The sequence below is a fragment of the Peromyscus eremicus genome, chromosome 6, assembly GCF_949786415.1.
Source record: "Peromyscus eremicus chromosome 6, PerEre_H2_v1, whole genome shotgun sequence".
In the NCBI taxonomy this organism is placed as follows: Eukaryota; Metazoa; Chordata; class Mammalia; order Rodentia; family Cricetidae; genus Peromyscus; species Peromyscus eremicus.
Window position 1 is genome coordinate 64,424,443 of NC_081421.1, and position 24,989 is coordinate 64,449,431.

The 24,989-nt window shown below is 44.7% G+C and overlaps 1 protein-coding gene across 2 annotated transcripts in view; it reads left to right on the forward strand.

Moving 5' to 3' along the window:
- The window catches only part of Nup210l (nucleoporin 210 like), a 101,493-nt gene that overhangs the window by 26,520 nt on the left and 49,984 nt on the right, over window positions 1-24,989 (forward strand). For both annotated transcript variants that reach the window (XM_059265748.1, XM_059265747.1), the window contains 9 exons: window positions 1,054-1,160; window positions 2,953-3,093; window positions 4,659-4,796; window positions 5,389-5,544; window positions 8,751-8,949; window positions 14,551-14,696; window positions 17,314-17,535; window positions 22,344-22,517; window positions 24,521-24,713. In XM_059265748.1, coding sequence (XP_059121731.1) covers window positions 1,054-1,160; window positions 2,953-3,093; window positions 4,659-4,796; window positions 5,389-5,544; window positions 8,751-8,949; window positions 14,551-14,696; window positions 17,314-17,535; window positions 22,344-22,517; window positions 24,521-24,713 — 1,476 coding nt within the window. The remainder of the gene's footprint in view (window positions 1-1,053; window positions 1,161-2,952; window positions 3,094-4,658; window positions 4,797-5,388; window positions 5,545-8,750; window positions 8,950-14,550; window positions 14,697-17,313; window positions 17,536-22,343; window positions 22,518-24,520; window positions 24,714-24,989) is intronic.

The following is a 24,989-nucleotide window of genomic DNA, read 5'->3' on the forward strand; positions in this document are numbered from 1 at the left end:
GGCTGCCCTTGAACCCACAGAGATCCGCCTGTCTCTGTCCTGAGTGCTGGCATTCAAAGTGTGTACCATCACACCTGGTGTCTTAGTCGGTGTTCTATTGCTGTGAAGAGACACCATGACCACAGCAACGATTATAACAGGAACTATTTAATTGGGACTGGCTTACAGCTCAGAGGTTCAATCTGTTATCATCACGGTGGGAAGCATGGCAGACATGGTGTAGGAGAAGGAGCTGAGAGTTCTACATCTAGATCCACAGGCAGCAGGAAGAGAGAGCCACTGGACCTGGCTTGAGCATTTGAAACCCCAAAGTCCACCCCTAGTGACATATTTCCTCCAACAAGGCCACACCTACTCCAACAAGGCCACACCTCCTAATCCCTGTCATGTAGGGCCACGCCCTGATGACCAAGCATTCAAATACATGAGCCGACGGGGACCATTCCTATTCAAAGCACCACACCTGGCCTGTTTAAAACAAAACCAACCAACCAACCATGCTTGAACAGGAGAGTCAGTGAGAACAAAACCAAAACAAACCTATGAAACAATACCATAATCTATGTAATAAAATCTTTGAATTAGAAAAAGAGACATTATTCAAGAAAAAGTGTTGATGTCTTTAGGCATTATGAAGCAACAAGTCTAGCATGCTTTGCTCTTGTCTATATATACGCCATAGTGTTTCTTTCACTTAATATAAATTAAACCAAGCATTTTGGAATCCTAGATTGCCACACAGTTTGAAGGAGAGATCTGTTTGAGAGCCATTTCAGTCTATCAGCAAGTAGGCTTTCCAAGTAGCTTTTTTGTTTTGTTTTGTTTTTCGAGACACGGTTTCTCTGTGTAGCCCTGGCAGTCCTAGAACTCGCTCTATAGACCCGGTGGCCTCGAACTCACAGGGATCTGCCTGCCTCTGCCTCCCGAGTGCTGGGATTAAAGGCGTGCACCACCACTACCGGGCTCTAAGTAGCTTTTTAAGTTTGCAGTTGTTAGCTCATGGCAGGAGGACGCGGGCCTCTTCCTGGTCTCATGTTCCTTGTGTGCGCACAGGTTTCACCATCCATCCTGGTGGCCGATGGAGTCTCGAGGTGGGCCAGGTGTACGTCATCACAGTCGACGTGTTTGATAAGAGCAGCACCAGGGTCCATATTTCGGATGTGAGTCTCTCCTTTGTTTTCGTCCAATTTTCTCTCACTGAGACAGGATCTCATGTAGCCCATGCCAGACTTTTAACTAGCAAAGTAGAAGACAATGGCTTTGAACTCCTGATCTTCCTGCATCCACTTGGGAGAGTGCTCAGATTACAGGTGTGTGCTCTGTGTCTAGTTTATGTGGTTCGAATCCAGGGCCTCAAGTATGCAAGATAAGCGCTCTCCCAGGGGAGCCACACCACAGCCCTCTCTCTTACTTTCCTAGATCTTTGTGGATAGCTCCTTGGGGGTGACAAAAACCCAGCTTTCTTCCTTTGCTCTCAGTCTTTACCTTTGGAAATGCAAGTTACTAGTCCTGATTATTATTACCATTAACGAGGGTTGTCCTTGGGGAATGCTAAACCGGAAGTCAAATATGATCAGAATTACGGAAGGAGTTGATCAGTTGATAACAGTTAGGGACAAGCCTGTCTCTGCACACCACCGTCTAACACAGAGATAGATGCTCACCACAGTTCTGTGGTGGCGGAGTGACATTTGAACACCAGCTGGGAAATGTGTTCCTGCCCAGGACTGTCAGGGTTTAGAATTAGGAACTGTCCATGAATGGAATGGCATGGACTGTCCTGAATTTATAAGCTTCAACTGTTTCTGTTCCTGATATGGATGAATCTTTCCACAAATGAATACTATTTTAAAATCACACCTTTTCCAACTTAGACTTTCCATGAGGGAAAGCAAAAGTTTTGTTCTTTCTTCTGTTTTAAGTCAATTAATTATAGTTTGCTGTGGTGGCATGCACCTTTAATCCCAGCACTCAGGAGGCAGAGGCAGGCGGATCTCTGAGTTTGAGACCAGCCTGGTTTACAAAGACAGTTCCAGGACAGCCAGGCCTATGCAGAAAAACTCTGTCTCAAAAAACAAAAATTAATTAATTGATTGATTAATTAATCTTAAATATTAAAATATTTTAAATTTTATGTGTATAAGTAGCTTTCCTGCATGTATGTATTCCTGATACTCAATAGAGGCCAGAAGAGGGCGTGGAATCCTCTAGAACTAGAGTTCTTTGGTTATGAACTGCCACATGGGTGTTGGAAAATGAACCTGGGGTCCTCTGGAAGAGCAGAGGACTGAGCCATTTCTCTGGCTCCTGCTAATTTATTTACTTGTTGGATTTTTGAGACAGGGTTTCTGTGTAGCCCTGGCTGTCCTGGAACTCACTCTGTAGACTGTAGCTAGCTTCAAACTCAGAGACCCACCTGTCTCTCTCTAGGACTAAAGGTGTGTGCCACCACGGCCTAGTTCCTGTTTATTTTGTATTTTTTTTGGTTTTTCGAGACAGGGTTTCTCTGTGTAGCTTTGTGCCTTTCCTGGAACTTGCTTTGGAGACCAGGCTGGCCTTGAACTCACAGAGATCCGCCTGCCTCTGCCTCCCGAGTGCTGGGATTAAAGGCGTGCGCCACCACCGCCCCCGGCTGCTGTTTATTTTTAATTCTGTGTTTGTGGGTGTGAGTGCAGGTGCCCCCAGGGACCAGATGTGTTGGATCCTCTGGAGCTAGCCATATCATAGGTGGTTGTGAGCTGCCCTGAGGATGCTGAGAATTGAATTGTCTTCTACAAGAGCAACAACTGCTCTTAACCACTGAGCCGTCTCTCCAGCGCACACCCTAACTCCGTTCTTACGCCTGCATCTCTTAAGTGCCTACCTGCAGTCTTATCTATGGTTTGCTATTAACATGGTTTTAGGGGGAAAAAATACATCTTCAGATTTGTGTTGCCGTCGGTCTGATTTCAGAATCTCGAGATTACATTCCAGTTTCTGCAGGAGTACTTTGAAGAACAGCTAAGCACTTCAAACGGATCTTACCACGTGGTAAAAGCCCTGAAAGATGGAGTTGTGGTGATAAATGCAACCCTGACTTCCAGCCTTCAGGAGGTAGGTGTCTCAGCGGCCATCTGTTTCCTAGGAGCCCTGGCAGGGCGGGCTGCCGTGATGTAAAGCAGCTGTGACATGCCATCTCCCTCTGTCACGCCACACAGTATGGCATGCCTCTACAGACTGTCCTTCACTGCGTATAACACACAGTTCCTTTAAGAAACTTTTCCATACATGTGTTTCTCTGTGTCATCAAGTATGTATAAGTAGCTTAAAGAAAAAAGATTTATTATTTGTAAAATTGTATGGGAGGGGGTGCACCTGTATGCGGGTGATCTCTGAGGCTGGAAGAAAACATTGGATTCCCTATAGCTGGAGCTACAGGCAGTTGTGAGTCTTCTAATGAGTCCTCTGCAAAAGCAGTACAAACTCTCACCCACTCAGCCAGCCCTCCAGCATAAATCCCACATAAGGGATTTTTTTATTCTCAAATTCCAAATGGTTAACATGCTGATTCATTTAGCCCTGCCCCTGACATTGGACTTTTACCTTATTTCCAGGTTTTTTGTTGTTTTTCTGACCCTGAGTCTCTTCATATACCCCAGGCTAGCCTTGAACTCAAAATGCTTCTGCCCGAGACTCCTGAGTGCTGAGCCCACAGCCCTCTGCCAGCATGTCCGCCCTCCGCCCTGCGTCCAGTGCTGAGGCCTGCTTGTTTTTCCTGCTGGAGTGGATAGCAGTCCCTGCAGATTTGTCTCCTTCCAAGGACTTCCACACTAGAAGTGGAGCTCTGTGTAGAAGTGTAGCTGGGACACTGCAGTTAGTCTTGCCTGTGGCCACCAGCACTGGTGACCAGTGGCAAGAACTGAGTCTTTGTTGGAATTTTTATTTATTATCTGTGTGTGCATAACACACATTTGATTGATTAACAAGTCTGTGGGTGGTACCATCCTTGGGTGGGTGGTCCTAGGTTGTATAAGAAAGCAAGCTGAGCAAGCCATGAAGAGCAAGCCAATGAGCAGCATTGCCCTGTGGTTCAGCCTCAGTTCCTGCCTCTAGGTTCCTGCTTTGAGTGCCTGCTCTGACTTCCCTTCATGCTAGCTGGTGAACTGGAAAATGAAATAAACCCTTTCCTCTCCCTGCTGCTTTTGGTCATAGTATTTATCACAGCAGTGGAAAGCCGACTAGACCAACTCTGCATGCTTCCTTCTATTTTTCTGGCCTTTTCCCCCTTTAAAGATAACCTCAGCTGCCCTTGAACTCCTGATCCTCCTGGGTTAACATCTAACCTGTGCCACCATGCCACCACACCCAGCTCCTTTTCTTTTAGAGGTAGAAAATAGTTGACTGCTTCATGAACACATCATTTTGTTCACGTTTTCAGTGGCAATGAAAGTATCTCAGGAGCTGATCCTGGTGGCACATGCCTTTACTCCCAGCACTCAGGAGGCAGAGGCAGGCAGATCTCTGTGAGTTCGAGGTCAGCCTGGTCTACAAAGAGAGTTCCAGGACAGCCAGGGCTACACAGAGAAACCTTGTCTTGAACCAACCTCCCACAAAAAAAAAAAAAAAAAAAAAGTGTCTCAGAAAATCTATTTGGATCTTCTTTTTTCTTGTTCCTGCAGAACAGCAGTGCTCAGTCTAATAGGTATGAAATCAGTCACCATCAAGAAGTGAAGATCTATTTTCCCATACAGCTTAAACCCGGCTTTCTGGCATTTCCCCATCATCCTCTGGGAATATTAAATCGTTACAAAATTCAGGTACAGCATCCTCTAATGATAGAATTCACACAGCAATAAATCAGTTTCTCTAATAGTTTGCCTCATTGAAAAAGTCTTGACAGGTAGCTCAGACTGGCCTTGAACTCCCTGATTTTCCTGCCGTACCTCTTGAGTGTTGGAGCTACAGTCTTGCAATGCCAGACCAGGTTTATTCGGTGCTGGGATCAAACCCAGGGCTTCACTCGCCCCGCTGAGCCGCATCCCCAGCCCCAAATGTGTTGCTAACTTTTACCTCCCCACCAAATTCATAGTGTAACTCAGTGTTTGCTAGCCACCAAGTCTAAGACTTGGCATGCTCTCTGCCTCTGCCATCTGTCATTTCCTTGTGGGTTTTCCGAAGCTTTTCCTGATGCCCCATGGCCTTCTGTGGCAGGACAGCTACTCAGCCCCCCCTTATGCTCCTCTTGCTCGTTTTCCTTCTTCGCTGCAGATTGTTCCTTGTCATGTGCAGAGCTAACTTATTCCATAATTTTATTATATTCCAAACTCGACTTCACCAGTCAAGTTTTCCATTTCACTTAACTTCTCCTTTCCTCCCATAAGAGTTAACACAGGCTGTGGTTCTTCACAGGTAGAGGGAGGTAGTGGCAACTTTACCTGGACCTCGTCTAATGAGACAGTGGCCATGGTCACCACCAAAGGAGTGGTAACTGCAGGTCAGGTGAGAGGGAACAGTACCATTTTGGCACGAGATGTACAAAATCCTTTTCGATACGGAGAGATTGAGGTAAGTGTCTCTTTAGAGAAAACTGAGTATCTCTGAGACACCACTGTCAATGTCCCAGTTAAGTTTCTGTTGCTGGGATCAAGACCATGACCAAAAGCAACTGGGGGCCAGTTATTTCAGCTTACAGTTTATAGTCCGTCACAGACAGATGTCAGAGCAGGAACTCAAGGCAGGAACTGAAGCAGAGGCCATGATGGAACATTATTGACTGGCTTGCATCCTGTGGCTCACACAGTCTGTTTTCTTATACAACCCAGGACTACCTGCCCGGCATGGCACTGCCCACAGTGAGCAGGGACATCCCACAGCAATCCTTACTCAAGAAAAGGCCCTCCCCCATGGACTTGCCTATGGGCCAGTTCGCTGGAGGCATTTTCTCAATTGAGATCACTTCTTTCCAGATGACTCCAGCTTGTACCAAGTTCACAAAAACTATGCAGCACAATTCTGAATTACTGAAATGATACTGAGATCTGAAAAAAATGAACAAATTGCCTGGGCGTGGTGGTGAATGCCTTTAATTCTGGTTCTGAGGAGGCAGAGATAGGTGGATTTCTGTGACCTCCAGGCCAGCCTGGATTACATAGTAAATTCCAGGCTAGCCAGAACTACATAGTGAGATCCTGTCATTTTTTTTTTAAGGTTTTTCGAGACAGGGTTTCTCTGTGTAGCCCTGGCTGTCCTGGAACTTGCTTTGTAGCCCAGGCTGGCCTCAAACTCAGAGATCCGCCTGCCTCTGCCTCCCGAGTGCTGGGATTAAAGGCGTGCACCACCACTGCCCAGCACAAAGACTTATTATTAATTATGACTGCTCAGCCTTTAGATTATGCTTGTCCCAGTAGCTCTTATAACCTAAATTAACCTGTTTCTATTCATCTACATTTTGCCTTGGGGCTTTTTGCCTTTCTTTCATTCTGTACGCCCTGCTCTCCTGCTTCCTCTGTGTCTGGCTGGCCCCCGGCATCTCCCTGGTGTCTCCCTCTCTCCTTCTGTTTCCCTGTCTCTGTCCAGCCCAGGTTCCTCCTCTTACTCTCTGCCCAGATGTCCTGCCTATACCTCTTCTCTTGCTATTGGCTGTTCAGCTTTTATTAGACCAATCAAGTGCCTTAGGCAGGCAAGGTGAAAGAGCAACACAACTTTACATAATTAAACAAATGCAACACATATTTATACAGTTAAATATTTCACCACAAAAACAAATACAGCACATCTTAACATAGTTGAACTAATATTCCACAACAGGGTCTTATTTGGGGAGAGAGATGGGTTGAGACAGGGCCTTATTTGATAACCTAGGCTTGCCTCAAACTCAGTATGTAGCCCAGTCTGGCCTCAAACTCTTGGCCAATCTCCAGTCTCCGCCCAAATGCTGCAATTGTAGGACTAAAGATTTGATGATCAGTTGGATACAGGAAGTAAAAGAAACAAGGCTGCAGAGATGGTGTGGAGGGTTCTAGTTCTGACAGCAAGGTACACAGGCAACAGGACCCGGAGAGGGGAAAGGTACGCTGAGTGTGACTCCTACCATAAGTCAGGTCTAGCTTACGTATCTCTGATGCCATGTCAGTGAGTTGTTATGCTGAATTGTGGTTTTGTTCTTGGGTTTTTTGTTTGTTTGTTTTTCTGGTAGGGCCTCACTCTATAGCCCAGGTTGGCCTCAAATTCATAGCAGCTCTCTTGTATCCCTGTGTTAAGTGCTGAAATCCCAGGCAAGTGCCATCGTGTGTAGCTGTCCTTCACTGTTCAGGGAATAATGACAAGGGAGAAGTGCATCTGAGTGCAGTGTACCTGTGATCCCCAGAACTCAGGGGACAGAGGCTGTAGTATCAAAGCCATCCTCAGCCATGTAGTTAATCAAGGCCAGCTTGGGCTACATAAACCCTACCTCAAACCAAATAAATAAGAAAGTCACTGGGCTGTGGTGGTACACGCCTTTAATCCCAGCACTTGGGAGGCAGAGCCAGGTGGATCTCTGTGAGTTCGAGGCCAGCCTGGTCTACAGAGCGAGATCCAGGATGGGAACCAAAGCTACACAGAGAAACCCTGTCTCGAAAAACCAAAAAAGGAAAAAGATAAAAGAAAAAAAAAAGTGTAAATTTTCAGTACAGATGTGTTGTCCCCCCCCCCCCCCCAGTATTTTTAATCAGTTGAATCTGTGGATGCATAATCCATGTGTATGAAGGGCTGATTCTGTGTTGTCCTGGTTAGTTTTTTTGTCAGCTTGACACAGCTACAGTCACTTGAGAAGAGGGAACAGAGAAAATGCCCTGGCCATGTCTGTCTGTGTGGAAGCCAGTGGGGCATTTCCTTAGTTAATGATTGATGTGGGAGGGAGGGCCCAGCCCATTGTAGTTACAGCATTTGGAATTATAGCACCTGCCCTGTTAGTCCTAGGGTCTGTGAGAAAGCAGGCTGAGAAGCCATGGAGAGCAAGCCAGTGAGCTGTCTTCCTCCATGGCCTCTGCTTCAGCTTCCACCCCCAGGTTCCTGCCCTGATGTCTGTGTAGGATGGACTTTTCTCCCCAAGTCGCTTCTGGTCATGGTGTTTATCACAGCAGTAGAAACCCGAAGGCACGTGTATATGTTTTTATATTAAAAATATATATTAACTGAAGCTGGGCATGGTGGTGCAGGCCTTTAATCCCAGCACTTGGGAGGTAGAGGTAGGTGGATCTCTGTGAGTTTGAGGCCAGCCTGGTCTACAGAGTGAGGTCTAGGATAGCCAGGTCTACACAGAGAAACTCTGTCTCAAAAAATTCATATGTATTATATTATGTATAACACATAATTTATGTAAAATTATATAATTTTATCTATAACATATTCTTATATATTTTTTAACTGGAGGCCTGGCTTGGTGTAATGTCTTTTCCTAGTCTGCACAGGATTCAACCCATAGCATTACCACCAAAAAAATAAAAGAAGAGAAAGAATGGGGGAACTGAAATAAAATATGTAAGTAAACAATATAGAGAGAGCATATGCATATGGTTGTTGAGACAGGATCTCACTATGTAGCCCAGGCGGCACTTGACTCTATCGTATAGCCTCAGCTTCCTGAGGGCTGGAATCAGGCATATGCAACCACACCAAAATCTACATGTTTATATATATATTACATATGCATATGCATGCAGCACATGATTATGTATGTGTTTAAATATCTCTTCTAAGACTTTCCTAAAAGTTAATTGCTTTTCCTCAAGATATATGTCATGAAGCTGAACAAAATGGAACTGTTACCATTTCAAGCTGATGTGGAAATTGGCCAGATTATTGAGGTCCCTATTGCAATGTATCATGTAAATACAGAGACCAAAGAGGCCATTGCATTCACTGACTGCTCTCACCTACCCCTGGATCTCAACTCGGATAAGCAAGGAGTCTTCACTCTTTTTAAAGAAGGCAAGGCTAAGATCTTTTTATTTTTCTCTTTCATCTTTGAATTAAGGGACCAATCACCACTGTAGTTTAATTCATACAATTCCCTCCCTCCCTCCCTTTCTCTCTTTAACTAACACACACACACACACACACACACACACACACACACACGCGCGCATACACAGGATCTTGCTATGTACTCTAGGCTGGCCTTGAACTCATAATCTTCCTGTCTCAGCCTCCTGAGTACTGGCATGAAAAGCATGTACTTCTTTATAATACCTTTATATCTTTATAATTCCCTTATTCTGTCAACTGCCTTGAAGTAGGTGTTCCTGTAGGCAGATATTTCTTTCCCAATCCTGACCACCAGTCCCAAGTAACCGACACAAAGGCTTAATATTCTTTTTTTTTTAAATATGGTCATATTTTATTGGAGACATGTATGAGTTTCTCACAAAAAGGAAAAAAAACTTAATATTCTTATAAATGCTTGGCCAATAGCTTAGGCTTGATACTATCTAACTCTTACATTTAAATTAACCCATATTTCTTATCTATGCTTTGCCACATGGCTTGGTACCTTTTCTCAGTACAACATGTCCATTTTGCTCTCTCTGCATCTGCTGTCGACTCCTCTGACTCCGCCCTTCTTCCCATCATTCTCAGTTTGGCTTTCCCGGCTAACTTCCTGCCTAGCTACCAGCCTGTCAGCTTTTTATTAACCAAAGAGAGTAATACATATTCACAGTGTACAGAAGGATTATTCTACAGCATGTTCCTCTACTCTTTTTTTTTTTTAATTTTTTTTTTTATTTTAAGATTTATTTATTATGTATACAGTGTTCTGTCTGCATGTATCCCTGCAGGCCAGAAGAGGGCACCAGATCTCATTATGGATGGTTGTGAGCCACCATGTGGGTGCTGGGAATTGAACTCAGGACCTCTGGAAGAACAGCCAGTGTTCTTAACCTCTGAGCCATCTCTCCAGCCCCCTCTACTCTTTTTTATGAATGTAGAAAGAAAAAGCAAGGAGGAAAAATGTGTCTTTGTATGTGGTGTGCATATATGTACACATATTCACATGTTTGTGGATGCACATGTATATACATATATGTGCAGGCCTGGATTTGGAGCTGATATTGGATGTCTTCTTTGACCACACTCCACTTTATCAAAGCACAGAGTTCACCATTCTCGCTAGTCTAGCTAGTCACTTGTGTTGGGGTCCTGTTTTCCCAAGTGCTGGAATTGGCCACTGCACCTGCCTGGCCCTTTTATGGATTTGGGCATCTGAACTCTGAGGGAAATGCTTTATCCTCTGAGCCATCTCTCCATCCCCAATGCTGAGCTTGCTAACCCTGTGGCTGAACAGTCCATTTCCAGCCTCAGGAGCATCTTCAATTTCTTTTCATTTCTTTCTTTAGTATATGTCTTTTGGGCTGGAGAGATGGCTCAGTGGTTAAGAGCACTAGCTGCTCCTCCAGAGAGGTCCTGAGTTCAATTCCCAGCACCCACATGGTGGCTCACAGCCATTTATAATGGCATCTAATGCCCTCTTCTGGCGTACAGGCATACATGCAGAGAGAGCACTCATATACATAAAATAAATCAATAAATCTTAAATATAAATACACACACATATATGTCTTGTATTTTCAGGAGTGAGAATTAATCCTGGGGACTTGGACGTGCTAGACATGTGCTCTCCCACTGCACTGTATCTCCAGCCCTATCATGTTTCTTTAAAGAAGAATATAGTGTCATTTCATGATTGCATACTACATTAAAAAGGAGATACTATATTTACCTTTTCTTTTTTCTTTTTTGAGACAGAGCCTCATGTTACCCACACTGGCTTTGATCTTGCTGTGTAACCAGAGACGACCTTGAATTTGTGATCTTCCTGCCTTGAGTGCAGAGGTGACAGGCATGCCGCACCGTGCCTGATTTACACTTGTGCTGGGCACTGAGCATGCTCTGTAAGCACTCTGCCAACTCAGCCATACACTTAGCCTGGGCAGAATGGTCTTTTAGTGAAGAGGAGGACATGAATGCTCTATTTATAAAGGCCAGCATGCATCCTTCCTAATGTTGAAGTTCATATTTGATTCCAAGCCCCACTGATTGTCATTAATGCAATGCAGTATTAACATTGAATATTTCTTAGCACTTAGTGTTTGCCAGTCTCTGTTGGGAGTACTTTCCCATATTAACTCATTTAACTCTTTTTTTTTTTTTTTAAAGATTCATTTATTTATTACGTATACAGTGTTCTGTTTGCATGTGTCCCTGCAGGCCAGAAAAGGGAGCCAGATCTCATTACAGATGGTTGTGAGCCACCATGTGGGTGCTGGGAATTGAACCCAGGACCTCTGGAAGAACAGCCAGTGCTCTTAACCTCTGAGCCATCTCTCCAGCCCTTCATTTAACTCTTACGTATGTGTAGGAGGAGTGACATCAGCTTGAACTTCTCTCTTGCCCTACTGATCAGCATGGAGCATCCCTCACCTCTCTACTTTCCTCTGTTCTTAGTTCTTAACTTTTAAGCCTCATTATCTCTTATGTAGGGAAAGATAATATCATTCTAACTTCTTATCCTGATAATCATGGCTACCAAATGGATCTTTGTGAAGTTGACCTTCAATGTTACTTTTGTTTGTTTGTTTGTATTTTTAGTTGTTTATTGGTGTGTGTGTGTGTGTGTGTGATGCTCATGCTATGACAAGTGTGTAGACTACAAAGGATATCTCTTTCTGCCATGTAGGTCCTGAAGATTGAATGTGAGTTGTTAGACTTGGCAGCAGGTGCCTTTGCTGGATGAGCTATCTGACCAGTCCCTTGTTTTTTTAATTGTATTTTATCACTTTATGTGTATGGGTGTTCTGCCACATACATCTCTGTGTACCACATGTGTGCAGGGCCTGTGCAGGCCAGAGGAGAGCATCAGATCCCCTGGATCTAGAGTTATGGATGGTTGCAATACACTACATGGATGCTGGGAACAGAACCTGGGTCCTCTGGAAGGGGAGCCACCGAGCCATTGTTCCAGCCCTCCTTGTTTGTTGTTTGAGGCAGAGTCTCACTCTGTATTCAAGGCTGGGATAGAACACACTATGTAGCCCCAGCTGGCCTTGAATTTATAATAACCCTCTTACCTCAGCCTCCCCAATGCTGGAATTATAGACATAAGCCACCAAACCCAAATTATTATTATTATTAGTTACTATTATTATTATTATTTTGTTGTTGTTGTTTTTCCAGACTGGCTTTCTTTGTGTAACAGCCCTGGCTGTCCTGGAACTCACTCTGTAGACCAGGCTAGTCTTGAACTCAGAGATCTGCCTGTCTCTGCCTCCCAAGTGCTAGGACTAAAAGTATGCACCACCACCACCTGGCTCAAATCCAGTCTATTAATACTTTTTTTTTTTTTTAAGATTTATTTATTTATTATGTATACAGCATGTGTGACTGCAGGCCAGAAGAGGGCACCAGATCTCATTATAGATGGTTGTGAGCCACCATGTGGTTGCTGGGAATTGAACTCAGGACCTCTGGAAGAGCAGCCAGTGCTCCTAACCTCTGAGCCATCTCTCCAGCCCCCTATTAATACTTTTTTTGCCCCAAAACATTCAAGAGGTTTTTCTTTGCCCACAGAGCAGAGCCCACATCCTTTTTCCGCAGTCCGCATGCCCAGCACAGGTCACCCAGTCTGCTTTTCATGGGTTCATTCCTTTGGCATCATGCGGCTCTAACAACACCAACATTGAAGTTTTCCTTTGTCACTCATCATTGATGGCTCCTGTATGTTTCATTGGGTGTCTTGTTTCGTAAGCTTGTGGTTCTTTCCCTAAAGCTTCCTGTAGTCCAGGCACTGGGAGGACAAAGCAGGAGGGTAGTTCAAGGCCTCTGGGCTACAGAGCAAGATCCTGCCTCAAACCAAACAAACAATGCTTGTTTCTGTAGCTACAACCCATCTTTCTGTTTCCTATACCTCTTGACTGTTTCTACCTTTCTGTTAGTATTTTAAATGATCTATTATCTTTGCTTTTGCTTTTGCTTTTTTCAAGACAGAGTTTCTCTGTGTAGCCCTGGCTGTCCTGCAACTTCATAGGCCAGGCTGGCCTCAAACTCACTGAGATCCCCCTGCCTCTGCCTCCCAAGTGCTGGGATTAAAGGTGTGAGCGGTCTTTCTTTCTGTATTACACATCCCTTGGTGTCTGGGCCTTTGCCCACGCTTGTGTTCACACTGCATATAGAACTTACTTTATCTTACATGATAAATGTCCATCACCAGAAGACAGGCTTTATTGTTTGTTTTTGGCCTTGCTGGCAATTGAACTCAGGGCCTTGTATTGGATAGCTGAGCTACAGAGGGAAATACACATCAACATGATAGAAAAAATGGATATATGAAGGCACTGTGTTTTGTCTTGTATTATTTTGTTTGAGGCAGGGTGTTACTCTGTATCCCAAGCTGGATTGCAATTGTGAGAATCTTCCTGCCTGATCCAAGTGCTAAGACGATTGGCACATGCCACTATATCCAGACAAGGTTATATTTTTAAGATTTTTTTCGGGGGAATGGGGGGGGGTGCGTTGGAGAGATGGCTCAGCTGTTAAGAGCACTGGCTGCTCTTCCAGAGGTCCTGAGTTCAATTCCCAGCAACACATGGTGGCTAACAACCATCTATAATGAGATCTAGTGCCCTCTTCTGGTGTGCCAAAGGCAAAACACTCATACACATAAAATACACAAATAAATGTATCTTAAGATTTTTGTTTTGTTTTGTTTTGTTGAGACAAGGTCTTACTATATAGCCTTTGGCTGGCCTGGAACTCACTATGTAGACCAGGCTGGCCTTGAACTTCCAAAGTGATGAAGCTGGGCGGTGGTGGCGCAGGCCTTTAATCCCAGTACTTGGGAGGCAGAGGCAGGAGCAGGCCTTTAATCCCAGTACTTGGGAGGCAGAGGCAGGAGGATCTCTGTGAGTTTGAGGCCAGCCTGGTCTACAGAGTGAGTTCCAGGACAGGCACCAAAACACCACAGAGAAACCCTGTCTCGAAACAAACAAACAAACAAACAAACAAACAAACAAAAAGGGATGAGATTAAAGGTGCCATTGTGCCCAGCCAAATCTGTTTTTACTCTTTTTTGTTATGTGTGTATGTCCGCATGTGGGTATGTATACATGAGTGCTGGTGCCTGAAGAGGCCAACAGTGTGGGATCCTCTGGAGCTGGAGTTAGAAGTGGTTGTGAGCTGCCATGTGGGTGCTGGGAATTGAACTTGGGTCCTCTGGAAGAGCAGTCAGTGCTCTTAACTACTGAGACATTTCTCCAGCCCCAGGTCATACTTCTAACGTGTTAAAATTATTCTGTTTCTGTATCCTATTTTCTTTAAAACCAGACTGCTTATTACTCTACTGAATTAAGGTAAACTTTGGGGTGGGTATTTGTTTGTTGTTGGGACAGAGCTTCCTGTAGTCCAGGCTTGCCTTAAAGTTGCTTTGTAGCTGAGGCTGGCTTTGAACTCTGGATTCTTCTGGAGCCACCTCCCAAGTGCTGAGAGTGTGGGCCTGTGTCACCACGCCTGTTTGAAATCATGTCTTTTGATTGAAAGGTGTTAAAAAGCCTGGACCAGGGCACTGTTCCAGTGTACACCTAGCAGCCACATCTCCAGGCCATACTGTGGTGACAGTCAGGGTGACTGCACATGAAGAGCACATTGGGAGCAGCGCCACATTTGCTGCTTATGAACCTCTAAAGGTGAGCTGTCCTCTGCGAGCCCTGGTAAAGCACTGGCTGCCCACCATCTGTTCCCTCTACTAAGAATCAGGGACCAGGATTTGTGCCCTCTTTACTCACTGTTGTCTTGGTTTAGATCTAAGCTCTCCTCAAACCTCAGTGGCATGGGGGTCTATCCGCCATGCTTCCTAAATGAACTCATTCAGGAACAGCTTTTTCTTTTTTTCTTTTGAGACAGTGTCATGTAGCCCAGGCTGACATTCAATTAGACATGTATCCAAGGATGATCTTGAACTTGTGCTCCTCCTGTTTCTACATCACAAGTGCAGGATTATACTAGTACTTCAGGCTCTACAGGATGGAACACAGGGCCTCTTGCATGCTAGGCAAGCTCCCACACAACCAACCAATAAACAGATCACCCCACCCCGCTGAACCACATCCCCACCTGACATTAGCAATGTCTGATCTTACATTAAAAAATTTTAGGTACTTAACTTTCTTCTTTAACTATGAGGTATAAGCTGTGGGAAATTAAGTACATAAGACGTTAATTTTAAGTTAATATCTGAATTTTTACATATGTATATATATCTCTGTAAGTACCAGTCACACAGACTATTAGCAAAGTCCCTTTTAAAGAAAGCTATCTCTCAGCAACTTCCTGTCCTATAGAAGATGAATCAGCCATATTTACCCCACGTGTTTATATATTTTCAGAACAGCAGCCATTATTTAGGGCCATAAGGGTTAGTCCATTACGTATTACAAGAAGTGGTTCAAAATAAAGGCAGGGAGAGCCTACCTATTTGCTTAATTCCATCAAAAATTAAAATCGAGGGGCTAGATAGATGGTTCAGCAGATAAGAGCACTTGTTGCTCTTGCAGAGGCCCTGGGTTCGGTTTCCAGCACCACATGATGCCTCAGAACTGCCCAAAGGAGACCCGGAAGAGGCTGGCACCAGTACATATGCTAAGGGGGGAGAGGAAGAAGCTCACAGGCCCCAACCCGGCCGAGAACTACAGGCGGCTCTCAGCAGAGAGCAGGAGAAACCGTCTGCGCAGGGCAGAGCACCCCGCTTGGTTACTGACTTAGTCAGGGCTGCTGGTGCTGTGATGAAACACCATGACCGAAAAGCAAGTTGGGGAGGAAAGGATTGATTTGGCTTACACTTCCACATCATCAAAGGAAGTCAGGACAGGAACTCAGACAGGGCAGGAACCTGGAAGCAGAAGCTGATGAGGAGCCCATGAAGGGGAGCTGCTTACTATCTTGCTTCCCACAGCTTACTCAGCCTTCTTTCTTACAAACCCCAGGAACAGAATGCCTTACGTCTTATCTTGTGGAGCCCCCCCCCCCTTTTTTTTTTTTTTTTTTTTTGGTTTTTGAGACAGTGTTTCTCTATGTAACAGCTCTGGCTGTCCTGGAACTCTCTTTGTAGACTAGGCTGGCCTTGAACTCACAAAGATCCACCTGCCTTTGCCTCCCAAATGCTGGGATTAAAGGCATGCACCACCACTGTCCATTCATTTTCTTTTCTTTTTTCTTTTTTTTTGGAGCTCAGGATCGAACCCAGGGCCTTGCACTTACTAGGCAAGCACTCTACCACTGAGCTAAATCCCCAACCCATCATTTTCTTAACTGAGGTTTCTGCCTCTCAAATGGCTTTAGTTTATGTCAGGTTGACATATAACTATCCAGCACGGTTATCCAATGCCAAATGGTCAGCCCTGAAAACATACATGATACACACTGACCAGGTTGTACTTATGTATTTAGGAACATAAGTTTACACACACACACACACACACACACACACACACACACACACAAACAAACAACAAAGAAAAAGAAGCCATGAATTTGAGAGAGAACAAGCATACATGAAAGGGGTTGGAGGGAGGAGAGAGAAGGGAGAAGATGATAATATAATTGTATTATAATCTCAGCTAAGCATGATGGCGCATGCATTTAATCCCAGCACTCAGGAAGCAGAGGCAAGTGGGTCTAAAGTTCAAGGCCAACATGGTCTACAGAGCAAGCTCCAGGGCAACTTAAGCTATATAATGAGAACTTGTTTCAAAATAAATAAATAGACAATAAAAATAAAGCTGAATGATTATAATCTCAAAACTAAAATTATAGGGGCTGGAGAGATGGCTCAGTGGTTAAGAGCACTGGCTATTCTTCCAGAGAACCCAGGTTCAATTCCCAGCACCCACATGGCAACTCACAGCTATGTTATTCCAGTTCTGGGGGATCCTATGCCCTCACACAGACACACGTAAGCAAAACACCAATACACATAAAATTAAAAAAAATTAGTAAAGAGGAGACCCTGTCTCAAAAAATTATAGAAAAAAGGTGTGGGTAACAGCAATCAGAGAAAAAGGAGTCATGAATTTGAAAGAGAACAAGGGGGAAACATAGGAGAACTTTGAGGAGAAAGAGGGAAGGGAATAGAGAGGTAGATAGATAGATAGACAGACAGACAGACAGACAGATAGATATTTAATCCAGGCACTGGGGAGGTAAAGGCGATAGGATCAGAAGATCCAGAGTGTGGGAGACCTGACTCTGTCTAAACAGATAAATAGTGAAATAATTCTCTAACTATATAGAACGGATTTATTTCAGGCTCTGAACCCCGTAGAAGTGGCCTTGGTGACATGGCAGTCTGTGAAGGAAATGGTATTTGAAGGGGGCCCTCATCCGTGGATTTTGGAGCCTTCCCGATTTTTTTTGGAGCTGAGCGTGGAGAAGCCAGAGGGCATTAGGGTGACAGAGGTCCGGCTGCCGACTAAGAGGAAACAGAACCAGTATGTCTACCGGGTCCTGTGCCTGGATTTAGGGGAACAAGTAAGAAAAATTGCTTGCTTGCTTGCTTGCTTGCTTGCTTGCTTGCTTGCTTGCTTGCTTGCTTGCTTGCTTGCTTGCTTGCTTGCTTGCTTGCTTCCTTCCTTCCTTCCTTCCTTCCTTCCTTCCTTCCTTCCTTCCTTCCTTCCTTCCTTCCTTCCTTCCTTCCTTCCTTCGTTTGTTTTTCAAGACAGGGTTTCTCGCATAGCCCTGGCTGTGCTATAGACCAGGCTGGCCTCGAACTCAGAAATCCGACCGACTGTCTCTGCTTCCTGAGTGCTGGGATTAAGGGTGTGCGCCACCACTGCCTAGCTTTAAACAGCCTTTTTCTGACATGAGTATGATGTTGCAACTTATAGTATAATACTTTAAAAAAAGATTCATTTTTATTTATGTGTACTTGTATCCGCCTTCATGGGTATGTGCGCCATGCTCTTAACCAGAGCAATCTCACCAGCCCGGTCTCCAACTTTTTATTTTAAACTTTTGGATACTTACTTATTTATATTTTGTTTTGTTTAGTTTTTTTGAGCCAGGGCTACACAGAGAAACCCTGTTTCAAAAAACAAAAGACTCTTTTTGCCCCCAACTATCAAGAAGTGGACTTGCTGACTCTCCAGTATTCTGTTCTGTGTTTTGAGGAACTGCTACACGTCTCTGCCCAGCAATGTGCAGTGTCCCACTGTCTGTCCTCACTAGCAAAAGTGTTTGTATTCACTCACATGTCTGCTAAGGTTTTTCTAATAAAATTAAGCTTCAAGGACTAGGAAAACTAAACTCAGGGGTTAAGAGCACTTTCTCTGAAGACATGAGGAGTTCTGATCCCAGTGCGTGCGTGCGTGCGTGCGTGCGTGCGTGCGTGCGTGCGTGCGTGCGTGCGTGCGTGCGTGCGTGCGTGCGTGCGTTGAGTGTTCATGCATTCATCTAATGATGGACACATATGGTTGCTTTTCTATTTTGATCTGAAGATCTCTGATCCCAGCATGTAGCTTGAGTTTTCCTGCCTGGCCCACAGTCAGGACAAATCTCTATCACCTGCCAGTCCCACAGCCTCAGACCCGACCAAGTAAACACAGAGACTTATATTGGTTACAAACTGTATGGCCGTGGCAGGCTTCTTGCTAACTGTTCTTACGGCTTAAATTAATACATTTCCATTAATCTATACCTTGCCACATGGCTCGTGGCTTACCGGCATCTTCATATGCTGTTTCTCATCATGGCGGCTGGCAGTATCTCTTTGACTCAGCCTTCCACTTCCCAGCTTTATTCTCCTCCTCCGCCCTTGTCCTGCCTATACTTCCTGCCTAGCCAATGGCCAATCAGTGTTTTATTTATTGACCAATCAGAGCAACACATTTGCCATACAGAACATCCCACAGCACCAGCACCCATGCAAGAAGCCAGCCATGGTCCTGCCCACACCTGTAACCCCAACTTCTGACTTAACTGGGAAAAACAAACACACCCCAATCCACCCTCTTCCAGGCTGAGAGGGAGACTCTACCTCAAAGGAACAGAGCAGAGAGATGGAGAAAGCTGCCTCCTGCCCTCTGGTGGCCTCTGTGTGAAGTAGTGTTAGTTACCTAGTGGGTTAGAAGCACCCATTGTAGCAGGAATCTTAAAAGTTCTTATTAATAAAAACAAACATGGAGCCAGGTATTGGGGTGAATGCCGGAAGACCAGAGAGACAGAACAAGCCACAGCTAACCTCACCTGGCCATCTTCTCAGCTGATCTTGTTTCCTCAGACTGGAAGCCTCTGTGTCCTTATCCAGAATGGATCTCAGCTGAACTGTGCTGCTCAAAACCTAAAAGCTTAACCAGCCAAATGCTTAACCAGCCAAATGCTTCTAGTTTCTGGTCCTCACGCCTTATATACCTTTCTGCTTTCTACCACCACTCCCTGGGATTAAAGGCTTGCTTTCTGGGATTAAAGACGTGAGTCACCATGCTTGGCTGTATCCTTGAACACATGGATTTCTGCCTCTAGAATGCTAGGATTAAAGGCATGTGCTACCACTGCCTATCCTAAGTATCTAGTGGTTTTTCTGTTCTCTGACCCCAGATAAGTTTATTAGGGTACACAATATTTTGGGGAACACAATACCACCACACACCCATATTCACATGGGTGTGTGGTATCCAGTAGGACATGAGCAACCTGCCAGCAGCCACATTTCCAAAGAAGAGCACCTCTCCCTCCCCTGGTAGCCGCTAACTACCAATAGTGTCTCCTGTAGAGGTATGGGGCCTCCCCATCCACACTGTGATTTTTACTGCACAAGTGACCATAGCTGCTGAGTAGATGTGCTTTACAATTGCCTGGAATTGCAGCTCCAAGAGATCGTCCTCTGGTCTCTGTGGGTACCTGCACACACGTGGCTTACACTCACAGACACACATACCCACACGTGGGTCTTAAGTTGTCTCTTTAGTTAAGGAGAGCCTACTGCTCTTTCAGAGGACCTGAGTTTGGCTCCCAGCACCCACGCCAGTTGACTCACAACTGCCTGTAGCTTTAGCTCCAGAGGATCCTACACCTGTGGCCTCTGTGGGCACTTTTACCCACTACACACACACACTTAAAAAAATCTTTAAAAATCTTTAAAAATAAATAAATAAATCTTTTCCAAACAAAAAACAAGAAGCTCCGAAGAACAGAGGAATGAATAGCTTGTCTTTTCATTTCTTCAACACATCCTGAAGTCACAGACTTCCTACAAGGAAAGAAGTCTACTATAGTTAGCCACACAGAGGTCACTAATAGTGGGTGGTCTGCTCAGAACTTGGGATGGAGCGGATGCTTTCAGTACTTAGACAATATTTTCAGTGCTTTTTAAAAATATAAATTTATACTTTATTTTAATTTATATTATAAATTAATACTTTTTTTTTCTTAGTTTTTTTGAGACAAGGTTTCTCTATATAGCCCTGGCTGTCTTGGAACTCTCTTTGTAGACCAGGCTGGCCTCAAACTCACAGAGATCCGCCTGCCTCTGCCTCCTGAGTGCTGGGATTAAAGGTGTGCACCACCATGACCTCAGTACTTTCAAAACAATTACATGCCGGGCGGTGGTGGCACACGCCTTTAATCCCAGCACTTGGGAGGCAGAGCCAGGCGGATCTCTGTGAGTTCGAGGCCAGCCTGGTCTCCAAAGCGAGTTCCAGGAAAAGGCGCAAAGCTACACAGAGAAACCCTGTCTCGAAAAACAAAAACAACAACAACAAAAAAAAAATTACATTTACTTACTATTTATTTATTTGTGTGTGTGCATGTGCCTGACACGTGGTGAGTCTGAAGGTCAGAGGACAATTTGCGTTTTTTTTTCCTTCCACCATGTGGGTCCCAGGGATGGAATTCAGGTTGTCAGGCTGGCACCAAGCACCTTTACCCACTGAACCATCTGCCAGCCCTGCTGCCAGTCTTTAGGTTAGCTTCATATTTTCATACAATTTTTTTCTTGGTTTTAAGATGTATGTGCATGTGTGTGAGCCTGCAGGAGTATCACCTGCATGCACTGCCCTCGGAAGCCAGGAGAGAGTCCACACCCTCTTCTGATCTCCTCAGGACCAAGCATGCACTTAGTGCACATGCATACATGCGGGCTGAATACTCAATATACATGAAATAGATAAATGTAAAATAAAGTTTAAATAGAAAAATGAAGAAACTAAACTAAGACACAAACAAATAGCACAAGATTTGTTGAAGGAAAAGACTAAAGTAATTTGGTTAATTTTCTTTTTACAATTCATTGATGGGGGAATACGTGAGCCATGGCAGATGTGCACAGTGTGCATGTGGAGGCCGGAGGATGACCTGCAAGAGTCAGTTCTTTCCTTTTATCTTGTGGGTCCTGGGAATTGAACTCAGGTATTCAGGCTTGGCAGTGAGCGTGACACCAGCCGAGCCTCTTGCTGGCCTGATGGTTGTTTCATTTTTTTGTTGTTGTTTTGTGGATTTGTTTGTTTTTGAGACAGGGTCTCTCTATGTAGTCTTGGATATCCTAGAACTTATTTTGTAGACCAGGCTGGCCTCAGATCTACAGAGAGCCATCCTCTTCTCCCTCTCAAGTGCCCAGCTTGATTTGGAAACAAGGCTTCACTTTATGCACATGGCGTGGAACTAACTCTGAAGACCAGGCTGACCTTGACCTTGCAGTGATCTCCCTGCCCCCTTCTCTTGAGTGCTGGGATACAGGAGTGAGCTGTCACTCCAACCGAAATTAGATCTTTGAAGTTCCATTTGTCTTAATTTTCCATGGTATGACTTGATTTTATTTTATGACGGGGTCTCATGTGATCCACGATGGCTCCAAACTAGCTGAGTAGCTGGGAAGGACCTTGATCTCCTGATCCTCCTGCCTCAGCCTCTCTAGTGCTGGAGTGCAGGTGTGTACCGTGACTCCTGCCTGATGACCTTTTCGTTTGTTTACTCTTTTCCTGAGGATTGACTTTAGTGCCTAAGCATGCTCATTTATCACTGAACTGTGTCCCCGGCCCACTTGTGTGTGTGTGTGTGTGTGTGTGTGTACATGATTGTGTATGGTGTGTGGATGTATGCAAGAAGTTCTTTTATATGTTTATTTGTGTAAAGGCCAAAGACGTCTTCCTTGATTGCTTTCTACCATTTTAAAATATTAGATTATTTAATGTGTCATGAGAAAGGCACATGGCTTTAAGGGATTTGTCAGATTTTCATATCCAGAAGGGCTCCTCTACAATGGAGTTAGAATTATTCTGACATATTTAGTTGGGCACAATGACATCAAGGGTCTACACATACGTAACTCTGATGTTTCCTTCAAGGTTCTCACTTTACGGATTGGGAATCACCCCGGTGTCCTGAACCCTAGTCCCTCTGTGGAAACAGTGCAGGTGCGCTTCATCTGTGCCCACCCTGCCAGTATGTTGGTGACACCAGTGTACAAGGTGGCAGCTGGCACCCAGCCATGTCCTCTGCCACAGTACAACAAGCAACTGGTAAGTGCAGATTGTCCTGATCCACGTGGCTCTTTTGTCTCAAATGTTCTCGAGATAAGGGATCAAGTGAGAGGCATTGTGGCATTTGTTACTCACTCTCAGATGGTGAGAGGTGAGTAGGGTTCCAGTTGTGGACCTTCAGGAACATGACTGTTTACTCGGGAATTGTGGCTGAAGACAAATGAACCCCCTGAACAGTGTCTAAATTGTTTGACTAATCTCCCCTAGCAAACCTTTGTTAGCATTATAAACAAGTAAGAGAAACTACTTCTACTGCAAAAGTACCGTGAAGACCCGAGGTAAACAAAGCCGGGCACGGTGGCACAGGTGAGGTTTCTCTCTAGGTGAACTAGGCTGGCCTCGAACTTACAGTCCTCCTACTTCAGCCTCCTAAGTGCTGGAGTTACAGATGCGTTCTGCCACAGCTCTCCCCCCCATCTCTTTTTTTTTCATACTCTCTATGCAGCTGAGGATGACCCTGCTACTGAATCCTGTAAGTTTTGTTTGTTTTTTTATTTTGGTTTTTCGAGACAGGGTTTTTCTGTGTAGCTTTGCACCTTTCCTGGATCTCGCTCTGTAGACCAGGCTGGCCTCGAACTCACAAAGATCCGCCTGCCTCTGCCTCCCAAGTGCTGGGATTAAAGGCCTGCGCCACCACCGCCCGGCTGAATCCTGTAAGTTTTAGTGCAAGCATTTTCTCACATTCGAGAGCCCCTCTTCCCAAATGACAGTGTTTGTGTCAAGCTGATATAAAACTAGCCAGCCCAGGGACTAAGTGTCCTTACTCTCAATCAACTCAGGGTTAGAAAGGTAGCTCAGCAATTAAGAGCACTTGCTGCTCTTCCAGAAGACCTGAGTTCAATTCCCAGCAACCATGTCAGGAGCTACAGGGGATCTAACACCCTCTTCTGGCCTCCTTGGGCACCTGCACATACATGGCTCTCACACACACTTAGGTATACATGAATACACATAAATAAAGATGAAATCCTTTTTAAAAAATAAATCAACAAAAACCTTAAAAAGATATAAAAGATATATGGTGGAATATATGGAGGAAACTGAGATATTGGCTCTGTATTTAATGATACTACATTAATGTTAGTTGTTAATATTCTTTTTTCTTTCATCTTTGTGTGTGTGTGTGTGTGTGTGTGTGTGTGTGTGTTGTGTTATGTCAATGTTCTTAAGCACAGCAGGGTTGGAAAGATGGATAAGTGACTAAGAATTCTTGCTGCTCTTCCAGAGGACCTGAGTTCAGTTCCCAACACCCACATCAGGCAGTTCACAACCACCTGTAACTCCAGCTCCAGGAGATCCCATGACTCCTTCTAATCTCAGTGGGTTCCTGCATACATGTGCATGGATACACACATGGACACACACATACACATAGTCAAAAATAAAACGAAAAGATTTTGTCTACAGTGTAGTATTATTGTTTTGTTTGTTTACACAGATGTTCTCTTTCTTAGGAAATACGTAATGAAGTATTCGGGGTGGGGTAAAGTGTCATGATAGCTACATCATTCATAAACAAATGCAGCAAACAAAATACCTGCCCCAAGCCCTGGAGGTGAGGAAGAAAGGGAAGAGAGAGAGAAAACACACACCCCACTGTATGTTAACAACTGCTGGACAAAGTGAAGTTTAAAAAACCGTCAAAGGAGAAAGATGAGAGGAGATGTAGTTCTTGTCTTCAAGGATAGCTTGCCACCCCTAAGGCTACTGAATTTTTTAAACTGAATTATTGTGTTCCTGTGTTGTGTGTGTGTGTGTGTGTGTGTGTGTGTGTGTGTGTGTGTGTGTGCACATGCTTGCCGTGGTTTGTGTGTGGAAGTCAGAGGACAAGATTGTGAAGTTGATTCTCTCTTTCCATCTTACGTGAGTTCCAGGGATAGAACCCATTCTGGGATTTTATGGCAAGGGACTTTACCAATTGAGCTGATCTGATGGCCCCAAATCTTTATAAAAATCCTTTATGACCTTTTCCTTTCATGCAGATTCCTGTGTCCAGCTTGAGGGACTCGGTCCTGGAACTGGCAGTATTTGATCAACACGGGAGGAAGTTTGATAATTTCAGCTCATTAATTCTGGAATGGAAATCTTCCAATGAGACACTGGCCCGTCTTGGTGGTTCTAAGCCGATGAAGATGGTAGACAAGGGCGATGGCAGCGGACAGACTCGCTTGCACGGTACTGTAGAAAGCTCGCGAGCGGGACAGGGCATTGGCTAACCACTTCACGTGGCTTCCTCCTGAGCAACTGTTGCCTTCTCCGTTTTATCATGGTGCCTTTCATCTTTGATATTTGTGCTGTTTTGTTTTCTTTTGTTGTTGTTTTCCAAGACAGGGTTTCTCTCTGTAGTCCTAGCTGTCCTGGAACTCACTCTGTAGACCAGGCTAGCCTCGCACTCAAGAGATCTGCCTGCATCTGCCTCCTGAGTGCTGGGATTAAGGGTGTGTGTCACCA